General features: G+C 38.2%; 1 protein-coding gene across 1 annotated transcript; it reads left to right on the plus strand.

Annotated features, from left to right (window-relative positions):
* The first annotated feature begins 25 nt into the window (after nt 1–25).
* On the plus strand, nt 26–12336 carry slc6a4a (solute carrier family 6 member 4a). The gene is made up of 14 exons (XM_056271165.1): nt 26–370; nt 3700–4286; nt 4934–5068; nt 5395–5617; nt 7490–7628; nt 7743–7877; nt 8044–8147; nt 8950–9077; nt 9266–9378; nt 9775–9906; nt 10066–10165; nt 10716–10816; nt 11263–11430; nt 11984–12336. Exons 2-14 carry the CDS (start codon nt 3908–3910, stop codon nt 12065–12067), a joined length of 1941 nt encoding a protein of 646 aa, XP_056127140.1. The 5' UTR covers nt 26–370; nt 3700–3907; the 3' UTR covers nt 12068–12336.
* Nucleotides 12337–17536: the final 5200 nt, after the last annotated feature.

Below are 17536 nucleotides of genomic sequence, written 5' to 3' on the forward strand. Positions count from 1 at the left end.
TCAAATATCTTAGTGGGATTTTGAGAATGTAGGTCAGGGTTCTTTTGACAAATAAATACTATGTGGATACGCATGTGATGAGGACTTGAGTTCTCCATTCATGCCTTTTGTGTTTTGCATGAACAGATGCTTGGTAGCAGGGGTCATAATTATATCATTGAGCTTAATTCTATGTGACTACATCTGAAGTGCCTTAAGGTGACTACCACAAAGCAAGTTTGATAGCAGAAAAAGTAGAGGAAGACAGAGTGAGTGAGAGAAAGAGAGTGAGCAGGCGTGAAGGGGGTGTGTCTTGAGTGCTGGGCTTCCAGGGATGGTTTTGGTCACCACCCTAACACAGACCCCCACAGAACTGCTCAACCGCAGCACGGTAGGGTTGCACTGTGCATGGTGTTTGTGGCTGCGTGTGTGTTTTAATGAAGCGATTTGGGGTGGCAAGTCTTTGCTTGTGTGTGTCTGTACGCGCCTGCATGTGTAACAGGAGGCATTTTGATGTTTCCGTGTATGTTGTTGATTCTTTGTCCAAAGTTTTATGTTGATTTATGTAGTGCTGTGAAACCGTCAAGTTGTACTTTAACAGACATTTTAAGTTCATTAAAATGTGGAAGTCTAGTTCTGCTGTAGTGGAGGTTTTTGAAAACCAAGAATAACTCATTTTATTAGGTCTAATGATGCTACAATGGGACTGGAAGTGTTTTATCTCAATATCTAGTGGTTGTAAAACTGTTCATATTAACTTTATTTCATTTGGCATTTATGTGCATATCAGATGTGTAATAATGAAGATAGTGAAGTAATGGGTTATTTTACACACATCTGGCTTGAGGTCCTGGTAATCTTGTGATCCTGGTAACCGAACAAACTCCTACCATAACAAAGCTGCACTGATCTTGACCTTGCATATTATCTATAATTATGAATTATGGAAAGAAAGAACAAAATGAGACGAAGTGCCCTAGACGCTCAGCATTAAGAGGGTTGATTTAGGGTTTGTAAAAGAGAGCGAATTTGTGGGTTGATTTAGTGTGTGCAAAGAAGAGCGGGCGGAAAGTAGCAAAGAGATACAGCTGTAAATAATAAAAATCAGGCAGTTTGCCAATCAGATAATCTTTGTCCAGAAAACCATCCTAGGGTTAGGGTTAAAACTAGTAAATTAGTGTTATTTATTATTTTATCTTGTGACACTTGAATGAGGAGAATGAGTGGAGGCAGTTCAAAAAATGAAATTTAGTTTTACATTAATTTGTCATTATGTTTTAATTAGATGATTAATACTATGGCATGATAATTTAACTTTTGCTTGTCCTTTTTTTTTTCAATTAACTTTTTTAATCATTCCATATAAAAAAAGTGTAATTTTCCTGTATGCGTAGTCATGTTTGACGATTCAACTTTTACATTCAAATTAATTGTATTGATAAGTTGCCATGCTGGATATGCGCAAACATTTTAACATTTCACTTTTTGTCTGATTTTAATAGTGCGGAACGCTTTCCACCTTCTCCACAGCCATCATAAAATCATTAATAGCATTTGTCTTTTTTTCAAAATGTGTTTTAGCGGAACAAATTATTCACTTTGAATAAATAATAAACATTTTTGGCAAGAAAAAAAAATCCCCTGATGGAAACTAAATGAAATGCGTTAGCTGTTTATAATTATAGTAATAGTATGAGGAAAAGGCAAGCAGGGATTTTTTTTTTTTTTTTTCCTTTCAATTATTCCTGACATTATTATAATCATTAAGTTTTGATGTATTTGTTAATATGTTCTCACTCTGGTCGCTGCGCCCACCTGCCTCACTACTCCTCAACTTCAACTAGTAATTACAAACAGCTTTTAGAGAACGCTAGGCAGAAAGAAATGCAGTTGCTGGAAGCAACTTACTCTCCAGCTAATTTTAGATGTTGAATCACAATTTTATTAAAATGCAATATAATATATTTGTATTGAATAGTGATGGATTGATTGGTATTGATCAACAAGTGTTAAACTTGTTTGACCCTTTATTTCTGTCCTTAAATACAAATAAAAATAGTTGTAATTAGTCTATCTTTTACACGAGTTCAACATGTTGTAATGTTTGGTATTACTTAACTCTCACATGTTGCACTGTTAAATGTACACTCACCGGCCACTTTATTAGGTACCCCATGCTAGTAACGGGTTGGACCCCCTTTTGCCTTCAGAACTGCCTCAATTCTTCGTGGCATAGATTCAACAAGGTGCTGGAAGCATTCCTCAGGGAGTTTGGTCCATATTGACATGATGGCATCACACAGTTGCCGCAGATTTGTCGGCTGCACATCCATGATGCGAATCTCCCGTTCCACCACATCCCAAAGATGCTCTATTGGGTTGAGATCTGGTGACTGTGGAGGCCATTTTAGTACAGTGAACTCATTGTCATGTTCAAGAAACCAATTTGAAATGATTAGAGCTTTGTGACATGGTGGAAGTAGCCATCAGAGGATGGGTACATGGTGGCCATAAAGGGATGGACATGGTCAGAAACAATGCTCAGGTAGGCCGTGGCATTTAAAAGATGCCCAATTGGCACTAAGGGGCCTAAAGTGTGCCAGGAAAACATCCCCCACACCATTACACCACCACCACCAGCCTGCACAGTGGTAACAAGGCATGATGGTTCCATGTTCTCATTCTGTTTACGCCAAATTCTGACTCTAACATCTGAATGTCTCAACAGAAATCGAGACTCATCAGACCAGGCAACATTTTTCCAGTCTTCAACTGTTCAATTTTGGTGAGCTCTTGCAAATTGTAGCCTCTTTTTCCTATTTGTAGTGGAGATGAGTGGTACCCGGTGGAGTCTTCTGCTGTTGTAGCCCATCCGCCTCAAGGTTGTGCGTGTTGTGGCTTCACAAATGCTTTGCTGCATACCTCGGTTGTAACGAGTGGTTATTTCAGTCACTGTTGCCCTTCTATCAGCTCGAACCAGTCTGGCCATTCTCCTCTGACCTCTGGCATCAACAAGGCATTTCCGCCCACAGAACTGCCGCTCACTGGATGTTTTTTCTTTTTCGGACCATTCTCTGTAAACCCTAGAGATGGTTGTGCGTGAAAATCCCAGTAGATTAGCAGTTTCTGAAATACTCAGACCAGCCCTTCTGGCACCAACAATCATGCCACGTTCAAAGTCACTCAAATCACCTTTCTTCCCCATACTGATGCTCGGTTTGAACTGCAGGAGATTGTCTTGACCATGTCTACATGCCTAAATGCACTGAGTTGCCGCCATGTGATTGGCTGCTTAGAAATTAAGTGTTAACGAGCAGTTGGACAGGTGTACCTAATAAAGTGGCCGGTGAGTGTATATGTACCAGTGAATATAAGATCTGTGTAAATTAGTGTTAAATTAGTGCAAGTTTTTGGTTTATCTGTTTTTAACATTGGGTACAGTCTCTTATTGTAATTTGAGTATCATAAGTGTCAGGCATAGTGAGAATAAATATGTGTCTTGGCATCTCCCTAAGGCTTAAAGTTGCTGTGGCATGTACAGAGTTCACTTAGCATTTTACAGCTGTGTGTTTTAAGGGTATATTTAATCAAAATCTTCAGAAACCTTGCAAAACAACATATGTGTTTTCTGTCAAAGATGATGTATGACTTCTTAAGAACACTTTTTATGAGAATGACAGGGGTAAATCCATGTTAAATTCCCCTCTTTTTGTTCTGCAGCTGGGCCTGAGCAGTCCTTCCTTGTTTTCCCACCCGAGCTTGTTAAAACATACAGGTTAAGGACCAGTCAGCCTCTCCTTGCTGTCTCCATCCCAGCCCGCTCTGTTCCACACCCAGCCCTTCTTCTCCAGGCTCTCTATCCCCTCATGGGCACGATATCAGCCAGTGCAAGAGGACCACCTTCTCAGCCCTAACAGCAGTCCTCACCATGGAGATGAAACAACCAATGATGATGAATCAAGAGGACGGGGGAAAGCAGGAGAAAGAACAGGAGTCGCAAGAGAATGGCAGGCTGGTTGCGGACAGCGTTGCGGAGAAGGGTCCGAAATCCTGCTCCGGGTCTGGGCAGGTCTCCAACGGTTATCCCAGCACATCCCCACAAAGTCCCAGGGAAGGTGCAGGTGCTGGGACGGACAGGGGCAGCACCCCTGGAACATTCAGGACTCTGGTGGTCCAGCAGACCAGCCTGGATCCACCTAGGGAAACCTGGAGCAAAAAGATGGACTTCCTGCTGTCGGTGATCGGGTATGCAGTGGACCTGGGCAATGTGTGGCGCTTTCCCTACATCTGCTACCAAAACGGAGGGGGTAAGGTCAAAAGTGAGGAGCACTAGGCAATAGTGCTACTGAAGCTGCAGGCAACACTGAGACAGATAAGTGTGATGCACTCTAGTGGAGTTAAACAAATATTGTGTTGCATCCCATTGAAAGAAAGATTTCCGTCTTAAAGACAAGATCAACTAGGTACTGTTTGCTTAAAAATAACAAATAGACAATGGGGAATTCTGCTGTTGTCTCTGCTCTTTGTGCGTTCCAGCTCGCATCTTCAGTGCAAACAGGCTTTAGTCTCCTTTCATTGAATTTGAAGTAATAAAATCTTTGTAATTTCCTGTTTCACCATGCAAGGGGAGTGCATGAGAGATAGAGTGGGCAAGGAGACACTCATCGCATCCAACGCCAATAATTGTGGCTCTCATGGGTGGGACTTTCTCATATTGTTTAATAATCTGGCTCACTGCTACTCAATCAACAGCTATCTAGCGTTCACGTCAAATGCTCACGTATAAAGCTTTAATCAAGCACAGAGGGCTTGTCTGAACAGGAACTTTTTGTGTATGTTAGCGCCTTTTATGCTGTTTTTGTAAGTATAATAGTGCTTTCAGGATGTGTTAAGACTAATGCAATGGAACCGTGAAGTTCAAGTTGCACTTCCTGTTTAAATCCTTGTGCTTCAGGTGCCTTTCTCCTGCCGTACCTGCTGATGGCTGTCTTTGGTGGTGTGCCTCTGTTCTACATGGAACTGGCTTTGGGCCAGTTTCACCGAAGTGGGTGTATCTCCATCTGGAAACACATTTGCCCTATCTTCAAGGGTAAGAAGGGTTCGCTTCACAAGAATCAGACATCTGAGACAGAGGACCTGGGTTAACACTCAGACAGATAGTGGCAGACTGACATGTGCTGGGCTGATAGTACACTCTCCCTTGACATTCGTCTAAACTTCTTACCGATTTCACTCTCTCTTTGTTGATAGCCAGGACTCTGTTATGGAAATTGTCACATTTACCTGGTAAAATGCCAGCTGCTTAAGAAACCTAATTATATGTAAATGCAACTTGGTCCTAAATGTCACCCACTCCCCTAAAGTGGAAGGTGCTTGAAACCGAGTTAGATATTTGTTTTTCCTGTTCTTTTCCAGGTATAGGCTTTGCCATCTGCATTATTGCACTTTACATTGCCTTCTACTACAATACCATAATGGCCTGGGCTCTCTACTACCTCCTGTCCTCCTTTCGCACTACACTGCCCTGGACCACCTGCAACAACCGGTGGAACACTCCCAACTGCACCCACTACCTGTCCACCGACTTGAATGTCTCCTGGACCGAAAACTCCATCTCTCCTGCTGAGGAGTTCTATATGTAAGTGCATGGAAGTGCAAGTCCAGGTTTAAAGGGAAAGAAACTAAGAACTTTGCCTTCACCAGGCTTCATGTACCATCAAGAGACTTTTGTGTTTGAAAAAGGAAGATCCTGAAAGATGCAGGGGGGAATGGGTTTTGTATCCTCTGCTTTAGGAGAGATTTAGAGACTTTATTTTGTTCATTGCTCCTGTTTTCCATATCCACTTATTCCCACGCCCCATGACGCTTTGCGCGAATTATGGGTGTAACTTCCGCAAAGCTGTAAACAATCAGTGAAAGGCTCGCTTTATTAACGCAATTATACGTGAGATGATATTATTCTACTCACCCTTCAACCATCGAACATTAAAAGGACATTTAAAAGTGTAAAAGCATCAACAAGATACTTTCAACAAGAGACCATAAATAACCCCAAAAGCAATATTTTTTCCACGGCAATAACAGACGGGTTAAATATCAGTAATACATATCTGTATTGTGTAACATACGTTGCCTTAATCAAAAATGTTCATTAACTTCAGCTTTGCGTGATACTATTTCAAAGTGATTTCCGTAATTTTCAGATCCCATTCCAGTGAATTATTAATGGGATATGTCGTAAACTAAATCGGGAAAACAGACCACAAATGTGCAGTATATGTTGTAATTTTTTCATTCTATAAGAGCGAAATGCAAAGGGAAAAAAAGAAAATTATCAAGAGGAAACTAATGCAGCAACTGAAACGAGCTCTTGCCATAGATATTCTTATTGTAACATGTCACGTTAAAACTACCAAGTGTTACGTTATTCTCATGATGTCTGAAAATAAATCATGAAGGAAAATTGACAACTCATTCAGTCAAACTGACGGATCAGCTTTATTTGTAAGGCAATCTTATAATTTGAAATTATACGTTTCAGTCTTTTTGAATGAAAGTTCCCCAAACCGGAAGTGCCACCCATAATTCAAAACGCAGTAAGCTCATCAGGAATAAGGTGGATAAATGTTGCTCCTTGTTCTTATCTAACTGTCCTGCACTCATCAGTCCTTTCCTGAAAGATCCACCTTCTGTTATGTGGATGGAATGGAGAACCCAGGCGCAGACAGCAGATGATACAAACAGGGGTTTATTGATGACAAAAACAGAAAACAAAACCCTCGATGGGGCAAACAAGACAGGATACACTAGACTAAGACTCAGACAATAAACTAACAACTAAGACAGGAACAAAGATTTCTCTTAAACAAGACTTCCAACAAGTTACTCACAGCTAGATGCACACAACGTATGTCACTTACATCAAACAATGAACCGGCACAGGACAGCAAATACACAGGGATTAAAAAGGGAACACTAATGACGAGGACAGGTGAAACTGACTAGACAATAATCACAAGACGAGGATAACAAGGGGGCGGGGTAACGTAACGAGACACCACAAGCACATGCCCAAAGGCCAAACAATTGGCCATGCGCTTGTACACAAAACATGGTTCTGTCATGATCCTGCCACAAGACTAGGAATAATCAATAACATGATGGCAGAATCATGACACCTTCACTGTAAAAAAAAGTTGCTGCCTTAAATTTTTAAGTACAATCAACTTGGATGTACAATCAACCCCTTACATTGTAAGGGGTACAATCAAGTAATGTCAACTTAAATTACATTAACCTGACATAAAAAAAAAAACAAGTTGAATCTTGTATGACTCTTTTTGACGAGTTAAAGCGATGTAAAAACATACGTTGTCCTAACTTATTGATCATATTATGTTTTACAGTGTTCCGACTTTTATTTTATTATTCTGTGGCACCTTAATCTCACAAAAGTAGCTTCTACAGGCATGCCTTTATTACTGTCAACCAACTTCTCTCATGTCCTTAGACGGCAGGTGTTGCAGGTTCATCTGTCACCTGGTCTTCATCAGCTGGGCTGGGTGAGCTGGCAGCTAGCCCTGTGTCTGTTGTTCATCTTCACTGTTGTCTACTTCAGCATCTGGAAGGGGGTCAAGACATCTGGCAAGGTAAGATATACAGAAAACCTCAAGGCAAGGGGAAAAATAGCAACCTTGACTTTAGATAGTTGTTCAACAGTTGCACCCTTTGTTTAGCAGTTTCTTCATGACTATCTCTGGTAGGTAGTGTGGGTGACGGCTACCTTTCCATACCTGGTGTTGCTGATCCTGTTGGTAAGAGGGGCCACCCTACCAGGAGCATGGAGAGGAGTGATCTTCTTCCTGAAACCTGATTGGAGCAAACTTCTAACCACTTCAGTGAGTGGAAACTAATTCAACCATTTTGAATACTAAGATATTGCACAATCTGTGTTGGTTGCTGTGTCTGTCTTCCTCCTAAACACATACTTCTTGCCGTCTGTCAGATATGATATGGATGAATGAAAATATTTACAGACAAATCACTCCATCTGTGTTTTTTCAGGTTTGGCTTGATGCAGCTGCACAGATCTTCTTCTCTCTGGGTCCAGGCTTTGGTGTTCTCCTGGCGTTTGCCAGCTACAATCCTTTTCATAACAACTGCTACAAGTACATACCTCACATTCATAGCGTCAATTTCTATTGTAGGGGAAATACGGAAATTCTACACCAACACAGGTCACTAACTACGTCATCACGTCAGGTTGAATGATTCCGACTAAGGCACTGCTTGTCAGAAGCCTATCTCTATTTATTATTAGGATGTCAGTCAAAATCCCGGTTTAGGTACAAAGTGGCCTGCTGAGGTCACCAATCTGAGGTTCTAGGCTCCAGTATGTCTGCAGATGGTCATTTCACCTCTCCTTCATGCCAGTAAAAGTGTACTGAAACATAAACACACACACAAAACACACACACACAGATACACCGCTTCCTCAAGGTTCGAGTTGGTCGAGTTCTAGCTCTGACCAGGAAACTTTCCCAAAACACACTAATAAGATATTGTTTCTCTCAGGAAGAGGTTCAGACAATGTTTGTCATTATTCTCTTGGGATTAAAGAGACATCGGCTAACAGGGTCAGCTAGAAGAGTAAATATAGGTTTTAACAGGTGTTAGGTGCTTCTCTCATAAACACAAAGAGAAAGTGATCAGTGAACAGACATTCCCTTGCACCATTTTTATTCCCCCTGCAACTTGTTGCACGTGTTTCTATGCAGGTTTATATAATGCCCTGACAACCAGCCACAACACCTTTTCGTAATCACCACTCAGATTTTCTTATTTTTTTTCCAGAAATTCTAGTTTTGTTTTCTAGAACCCTTTTTTTCTGTTGCTCCCTGTTTGAACTCTATCTTTTTATTTGTCCCTTTTCTTTTAGCTCAAATCTTTATATCTCTCTTTGATTTTCAGAGATGCATTGATCACAAGCTCAGTGAACTGTTTGACCAGTTTCCTGTCAGGCTTTGTGATCTTCACAGTGCTAGGCTACATGGCAGAGATGCGCCACCAAGGTGTGGAGACTGTAGCTAAGGATGCTGGTGAGCACCACGTTTACTTTATACTTGCTCCCATTTCCATTCAAATAAGAACTTTTGATTATTTAAACCATAATACCAAATAAATCATTGCATGTGAAAGTTTGTGAGAAGCCATACAATGTGATATGGCCGCTTACATTGAAATTACATTTGATGGACCTGTGCTGATTGAATGCATGTTTTCGAAGGTCCCAGTCTGCTCTTCATCATCTATGCTGAGGCTATTGCCAATATGCCTGCTGCTACGTTCTTCGCCATCATATTCTTCCTCATGATAATTATGCTGGGGCTGGATAGCACGGTCGGTCTTTCTTTCTTTCGAGACAATTTTCTCTTAATGAATGAGCTTTTTCCCTGTTTACTCAGCTTATTGTCTCTGAATTTAGTATGATGTATTGTTTTCAACAGTGTTTTATTACATTAGGTCTTTAGTGCGCATAGTTAACCCATTCCTGTCCTTATAGTGATCACACTCACAATGAAGTCATGTTAGGCATGGCTTATTACAGTCTGCTAATGAAATAACTCCATATGTAGTCTAATTTTCTTTCATTATAATGTTTGTCCCTGTCAAAAACCACTGAGTTAGTGCTATATTCACCGTGAGGAGCATTATTTGGATTAATGCCTGTACAGATTCAATGGGTCCTTGACCTACTTTTCTATCATCCTCTGCTTTTCTTGCTTTTCACTACAGTTTGCTGGTCTGGAAGGTGTAATTACAGCCATGTTGGACGAGTTCCCCCACCTGTTGGTCAAAAGAAGAGAATGGTTTGTTCTCGGCCTGGTGTGTGTCTGTTATTTGGGCGCCCTCTCGACTCTCACCTACGTGAGTCTAACAGCACAGCTAACAAAAATCTTGCTTTGCATTGGAGGTCTTTAAACATTGTCCAGAGACCAAACTTGGAATTTTACCAAAACAACATTGTCATTTTCCAAAGTGTGCACATTCGTTATTCCCTTTAATACTGGCGTAATGTGTTTGTAGGGAGGTGCGTTTGTTGTTAAACTATTTGAGGAGTATGCCACGGGCCCTGCTGTCATCACCGTAGTCTTCCTCGAGGTCATTGCTGTTTCCTGGTTCTATGGTAGGTATTGGATTCCAGCTAAATCATTCAAAACATCCCTTTAATTCATTTTGATATGTTCCGCTGGTCTAATTCAGTGTCGGTTTGACGCAACTAAGAGCAAACAAACTCTTACGTAGTTTCTTAATGAATTGTCTAGACAAGATCATCCCTAGAGGCTTTTAAGCTGGAGCCAGAAATGTATACTTTTGACATGTCACAATTTTTGTATTACAGTTCCTCAACTCTCTCAAAACTCTTCAAGACTGTCTGAGCATTGCTGTTAAACCTCCTAGCATTTGTATTTCTTAGTTTTGGACTGTGTACCCTTTCCTATGAGAGTCTATGAAAATCTCATTTTAGTCACTGCTACAGGGAGAGAAGTCATAATGTCAAACTATAAAACTGTTTAGTCATTCTATCACTTTATTCTCTGCTGTTGTCCATCTGTTCTTTTTTATCCACCTAACATCTATAAGTCCCAAAATGTTATCATGCACTTCAATAGTTTCGTAATCCGATATGCCGCTTCAGGCAATTTGCACTAAGTGTGTTTGTAAAATACTTTCAGGGACGACACGTTTCTGCAACGACGTGCAGCTGATGCTTGGCTTTGCCCCTGGTATTTTCTGGAGGGTCTGCTGGGTAGCCATCTGTCCCTGCTTCCTATTGGTCAGTCCATTACATAACACTTATGCATCTGGTGACTTGCCTAAGCAACTTATATTGCTTTCAATGAATACTTTGTATTAGTTTATGCATTCCCTAGGATTCAAACCCATGATTTTGCCATATGCTACGCTGCTTGGGCTATATAAATCCAGTCCAGAAAGTGCTTTCACTTACAAAGAAATTCAAATAGATTGTTGGCCCAAAAATGAAAATTCTGTCATTATTTACTCACCCTCATGAGGTCCAAAATAAATTTGGAACTTATGAAAACTATGAAAACTATTATTTTTTTGTTCCACAGAAAAAAGGTAAGTCATACAGGTTTGGACCAACATGAGAGTGAGTAAATGATAACAGATCCCAGCATGTCAGATATGCAAATACAGTTTCAGAAAAAAAAAACTTTTTTTTTCTTTTCTTTTTTTCTCATTGTTTCATGCCTATAGTTCATTATTGTGAGTTTCCTGGCATTCCCTCCCGAGGTGAAGCTGTTTGACTACCTCTACCCTTTCTGGACCACAGTGCTTGGCTACTGCATTGGAGTCTCCTCCTTCATCTGTGTGCCTTCCTACATGGTCTACTATCTGATCACCACCAAAGGAACCTTCAAACAGGTGAGCCTAGACAGACTAAAACATCAAAACACGTACATGACTGTATCTGGTCTGATCACGTAACATTTAAACACATTACAGCAGCACAAACACAATTATGCTGCAATGCATCTGTAAACTTTCTCTGTTTGAGGCGTGAAGATAGACATCAAAGGGCCTCATGGCTATCAGTCACTACATGCATCCATACAGTGACTTTGAGAGTGTGTTTAGTCACAGGATGTGTGTTCGGCAGATGGTGAAAAATGACACAAGGTTAATCTTTGTTGCTTCTGTGATATAACTACCAGAGCTTTTAGCATGTCAGGTTTTGGGTGAGTAATTATGTGTCTCACAGAGGAGAGTTTTAGCCTACAGCTGTTCACTATTTAACTGCTAAAGAATTGCAACGCATCACTTAGTGCATTGTGAAATCCTTTCATTTATAAGCAGTCTCTAAGACATTTCTTTGAAGTTGAGCTGTTACTGTCTTCACTTGCTGTAGCTTTTTCAGTAGCTTAAATGTTTTCACAGTTCATGAGTGTAAAATCACTTTCACTGCTTACCCCCATAGCGTCTGCTAAAAAGCATTACCCCTGAGGCTTCGGGGTCCAGCGGCCCTCAGAGAGACACAATTGTCATCACCAATGCCGTGTGACACATATCGTCCTCTGCTGGACATGTAGCACAAACGCGGCGGGCCCGTGGCTCCTGCAAGGGCCCCGGCCGACCTCCCTTCACACCTCACCCCAGAGGAGTCTGCTACCTGTATTGTGTGACGGTGGGGCCAGGCCTCCGAATACAGCCGTTGTTTATTGTATTCTTGCCGTCCATGTGTTACCAGTCATCGCTCATATGAGTTATTGACCGACGTGGAAAGTTCTTGAGATTGTGTTTTTGTCCTTCCATTGTTCATTATATATATATATATATATATATATATATATATATATAACTGTGTGTGTGTGTGTGTGTGTGTGTGTGTGTGTGTGTAGCTCATGACTACCACTACCATTCAAAAGTTTGGGGTCAGTAGGATTTTTTTTTTCTTTGAAAGATAATCACTACTTTTATTCAGCAAGGATGCATTAAACGAATCAAAGGTGACAGTAAAGACTTTTACATTGTTACAAAAAAAATCTGTTTCATATAAATGCTGTTTTTATCTTTCTATTCATCATAGAATCCTTGGAAAAGTATATCATGGTTTCCACAAAAATACTGTGCAGCACAACTGTTTTTTCAACATTGATAATAATAAGAAATGTTTCTTGAGCATCAAATCATCATATTATAATGATTTTCTGAAGGATCATGTGACACTGAAGACTGCAGTAATAATTTATTAAAATAGAAAACAGTTATTTTAAATTGTAATAATATTTCACAATGTTTTTTTTTTTTTTTTTTTTTTTTATCAAATAAATGCAGCCTTGGTGAGCATAAAATACTTCTTTAAAAACTAAAAAATATCTTACTGCTCCCAAACTTTTGAACGCTGGTATATCTGTTCAGTGAAGTTTGGGATAGGAACAGGAATGGACGGCACAAATGGTTCAATTTACTTTATGAAGATATAACATAAATATATATATATATTGTTTTCTACAATAATTTGTTTTTAAAATACTAACTAAATACATAAAGATTGCTATATTATGGTTTTGTGACCAATTTCAGGTATATTTTACATGTACACACATTTATATAAGGCCATATTCTTTATTGTTACTACAGGAATTTGTACAGTAAGTATGACTTCAATGAATCTGTTTTTGGTTTAGAGACTGAATCCATCACTAATTATGGATATATTGTCTTTTTTTTCTTACTTAAAAAAAATATGTGTTAATATTTTTTTCCATTTCAGATGTGGTAAGGGTAAATGTAGGTTACGGTTGTAGGTTTTAAATGACAGAAGCAAAAGCCCAAAAAAAATTTATTTAGGTCCAGATGTGTTTTTTTGTTTGTTTTGTTTTTTCACAGGTGTGTTTGTGTGTGTGAGTGAGTGTGTTTATGTGTGTGTCTTTGTCCACCAATCCCGTATACAGTATGTAACAGTTATTAAGTGTTTAGCCTACTTTTGGTGGATATGTACCAACTGTTCGACATATGTGTATTTATTTGTGGCGCATTTCAATTCACATAATGCTTATTTTGTTTATTTACAACTGGAACTCTTTGTCTGCCTATACCAGTTTCCATTTACATGTAGCATTTACAAGGATGGGACCAAAATATTCAGGACTGGGAAAACCAAATGTATAAGTCTTGAGACTCGGTTATTGAAAAACCCATATTGATCGACCAGTAGCATGCGTCTCAATATCAACAGGGGGCTCTGAGCATTTCTTTTTTTTTTTTACATATTTCTTTATGTGTGTTAAACAAAGTAGCAGAAACCAAAAACTAATATGCTTGTTTCAAACGCTTCAGCCTTTTTTTTTTTTTCATGAGAAAAAAAAAGGTGTGACTGGACATCTAAGTATGTGCATGTGTAATTTGTGAGTCTTGCTGTTTGTGCGGTCCGACGTTCTGTTACTCGTTGATTTTGTAGAGTGGGAAAAATGTGAGGAAGTCGATTTCTCTGTCGAACTGACATGTGTGAGCTGTACATTGAGGTAGAAAAGTAATAAGCCATGGTCAGTTCCGTCAGTGTGTGTGTGTGTGTGCATGCCGTAGACCTGAGTCTATATTGTGCATCTGTGTGTGTGGGTGTGTGTGTGTGTGCTTCAGTCCAGTGCTGGCTTTTCCTCTTCTTTCTCAACAGAATTTAATATTCTGTCTATCAAAGTATTGAAAATCTATAGTACTAACTATGATCTATGTATGTTTTCAAGACTGTTCAGAGAAACTATGTATAGGACAAAGACATATATGAATTATTAAGAGATATAAAATAAAAGTATATGTATAATGGATGTATGTCTTTATTGAGTTTATAATATAAATATGGAGGTATTTGACTACCCTTCCTATCGTGTATTTTTACTTTCAAAGTACAGAATTTGTTGCTTACACAGAAGAAAAAGTACAAGAAGTTACATGGTACTGAATAATTACCATATTCATAATGTTATTTTCTTTAAGGTACTTCAAGCATGCATGGAATTATCATGGTACATTTTTAATGTTTTCTAAGAAAGTACAATATTTTTTTTTATCATTTCTTTTAAAATTAAAAAAAAAAAAATTATTTCTTCTATTTGTCTTTTCTTATTAAATATTTAACCAGTAAATCATAAATATACAGTTCAAAAGTTTGGGGTTAGTAAGATGTTTTTAAATAAATGAATACTTATATTCAGTGAGGATGCATTAAAATGGTCAAAAGTGACAGTAAAGGCATTAATAATGTTTACAAAATGTTAAAATTTCAAAAAATGCTGTTTTTTAACTTTCTATTTATCAAAGAATAAAAAAAATATTAAACAACACAACTGTATTCAACATAATAATAATTTTTACAAAAATTCGTATGCATCAAATCATAATATTAGAATGATTTCTAAAGGATCATGTGACACTGACTGGAATAATGATGCTGACAATTCAGCTTCGCCATCACAGGAATATTTTACATTTAATTTATACATTTTTATTTTAACCTAATTAAAAAAATAATAAAATGTAAAAAGAATATTTACAATATTACTTTTTACTGTGTTTCTCAATAAATAAATGCAGCCATTAGAGAATTCAAAAATCTTACTGACCCCCACACTTTCCAACAGTAGTGGTCATGAAAATTATGACAGAACATAAAATAAAAAAATTATAACTCATTCAAATTCTTTGACTACAATTGATTGCAGCTGAATCACGTCTAACTTCCTTGAGCTAATTCATGATTCACTCTATCCCATCTTTGGAAAACCCACTTATCCCACACTCCACCCTGAGAGCCTGTTATCGGGTGGGTTTGGACACAGATAAATTAGGTTTTGCTCACAGACATTCTATGGAGCAGATTGCACACATATATACACACGCTTCTACTCTCCACCACAAGTCACAGAGGACTCAGAGCTTCTCCTCGTATTGACATGAGCTATCAGTCATCTTCCGAATTCCCTAGAGGAGACACTCCACACAGTGAACCACAAGACCATTTTCTGCTTTAAGAGATACATTATCAAACCAATGGAAATAATCCGGCTGCATTAACGTCTTAAATGATAAATCTAATTTTCATACCCGAGTTCAAATATGTCTTATGCTGACATTACTTAGTTTTGGTGTGTTTTAAATGGTTATATTATTCTTAAAGGACTACACTGTGTTAATAAACTTTAAACATAAATATTACCAGGTTAATAGGGTCCATTGAGAATTTTTATGTTATCTTTTTTATAATAATAATAATAATTTATGAAAATTAATAATTAGTCATTTGTTTTGTTATTTATTTCATCAAGGACACATTAAAGTGACAGTATGACATCTATAATGTTACAAACAATTTCTATTTCAAATATATTATTCTGTTGAACTTTCTGTTCATCAGGTTATTCTATGGTTTTGTTTCCACAAAAAATATTAAGCAGCACAACTGTTTTCAACATTGATAATAATAAGAAATGTACTTGTGTGCACCAATATTATATTAGAATGATTTCTGAAGGATCATGTGACACTGAAGACTGGAGTAATGATGCTGTAAATATTTTCAAACAGAAAACATTTAGTTTAATTTTTTTTTAGTTTGTAAATGATTATATAATTCATGATAAATGAACTACATTGAGAATCTTGAACGATGCTGGGCAAGAACTCGTGATTCAAATGTCTGTTTTCGGTACACTGAGAGTCACATGCATCTCAAATTCTGAATGTGCAATAATAACAAGCATAATGCTGAGTTTCTGTCATCAGGAACTAATTTATACATTGTATGTGAACTGAAGCCTGGGCCTCTGAACCCAGAGACTGAATAAATACTCCTCTGCTTTCAAACTGAACTCAGATACATACACACAGTGTTGTTGAGTTACAGCTTTCACAAGTTGTACAACCATATCAAGCATGTTTTTGGACAAAAAAAAACATATCTGAATACTTTCAAAGTAACAAATTCTAGAGAATTCTAAATAAATTAAAAAGAGAGAGAGAGAGAAGAAATACAGAGTAATGAGGGGTGTCAGTCATGTAACCCTTCTATCTCTTTTTCTCTCTCTCTCTGTTTTTCATCATGGCAATTTCCTATCAGTCCCTTCTGGGAATGGGAACCTCCTGTCAGTTTTATCAGACTGGAGGATCTATATTAAACACCCTGTCACATCTCCCTCTCTCCCCTGCAACGATCACACCATCTCTTTATCTGCCCGGCTGCTCTCACACGCCCACTCTGCACATATTTTTGCTTTAGTGTTTTTGTTCCGTGATTTTGTAAGCCTATCATTTTGACCTTTCACACTGATATTAGCCGAAAAAAGTTACTTTCCTCAGTTGACTACACTTGTAGGTCACTTAAAAGCAGGGAGCATGTTCAACTGCAAGAGTTTTTACCTACCAGTAAATTGACTATTTATATATAGCCTAATATATATAAATGTATATTTACATTTACTACATACGGACAGAAAAAAAAACAGAAATAGAAATCGCGTTCACCTGAGAATGTAACCATAGCAACAGACATTTTTTTTGTTATCAATCATTATGGATGGAATATATGCACAACACTTAAAAGCAATTCAAAAGAAAAATCAATATAAACCTATTGCTTTTAACCCTTAAATCCATGAATGTTTCGCCAATCATTAGGCTATTACATATTTGGGTCTTTAGCTGATATTAGACTATTACAGAAGAATAAAATCATATTTTGTTACCTTTTGGAGCTTGGACAGGTTCAGTTTGAGCAGATCATCACTGTCCTCATCAGAGCTCATTTCCAAGTAGGCCTACATTCAGCATCTGGCTCAAACATATTCTCAAAACTATCATTTTCAATACTTTCAAAGCCAATATTTTGATTGATAACAGCTTCTTCACCAGATCCACCATCGAAGTGACAGTGACACTAATATTTGATTGCGTTCAGTACTTGCTCTGCAGTAAATTCCTGAGCCATTTCAAGTTTTGCTGATAATACTTCCTATTCTTTTGTTTTCTGCCTGCGATA

Source organism: Rhinichthys klamathensis, unplaced genomic scaffold (genome assembly GCF_029890125.1).
Source record: "Rhinichthys klamathensis goyatoka isolate OS25496 unplaced genomic scaffold, OSU_Roscu_1.1 h1tg000311l_1, whole genome shotgun sequence".
Classification (NCBI taxonomy): Eukaryota; Metazoa; Chordata; class Actinopteri; order Cypriniformes; family Leuciscidae; genus Rhinichthys; species Rhinichthys klamathensis.

Bases quoted from the DNA above. Each gene is read 5' to 3' on its own strand.
- slc6a4a (XM_056271165.1), top strand. From the start codon at position 3,908: ATGGAGATGAAACAACCAATGATGATGAATCAAGAGGACGGGGGAAAG. The intron at 9,379-9,774 runs GTCGGTCTTTCT...TTTTCACTACAG, and splicing joins TGCTGGGGCTGGATAGCACG to TTTGCTGGTCTGGAAGGTGT. The intron at 10,166-10,715 runs GTAGGTATTGGA...AAATACTTTCAG, and splicing joins TGCTGTTTCCTGGTTCTATG to GGACGACACGTTTCTGCAAC.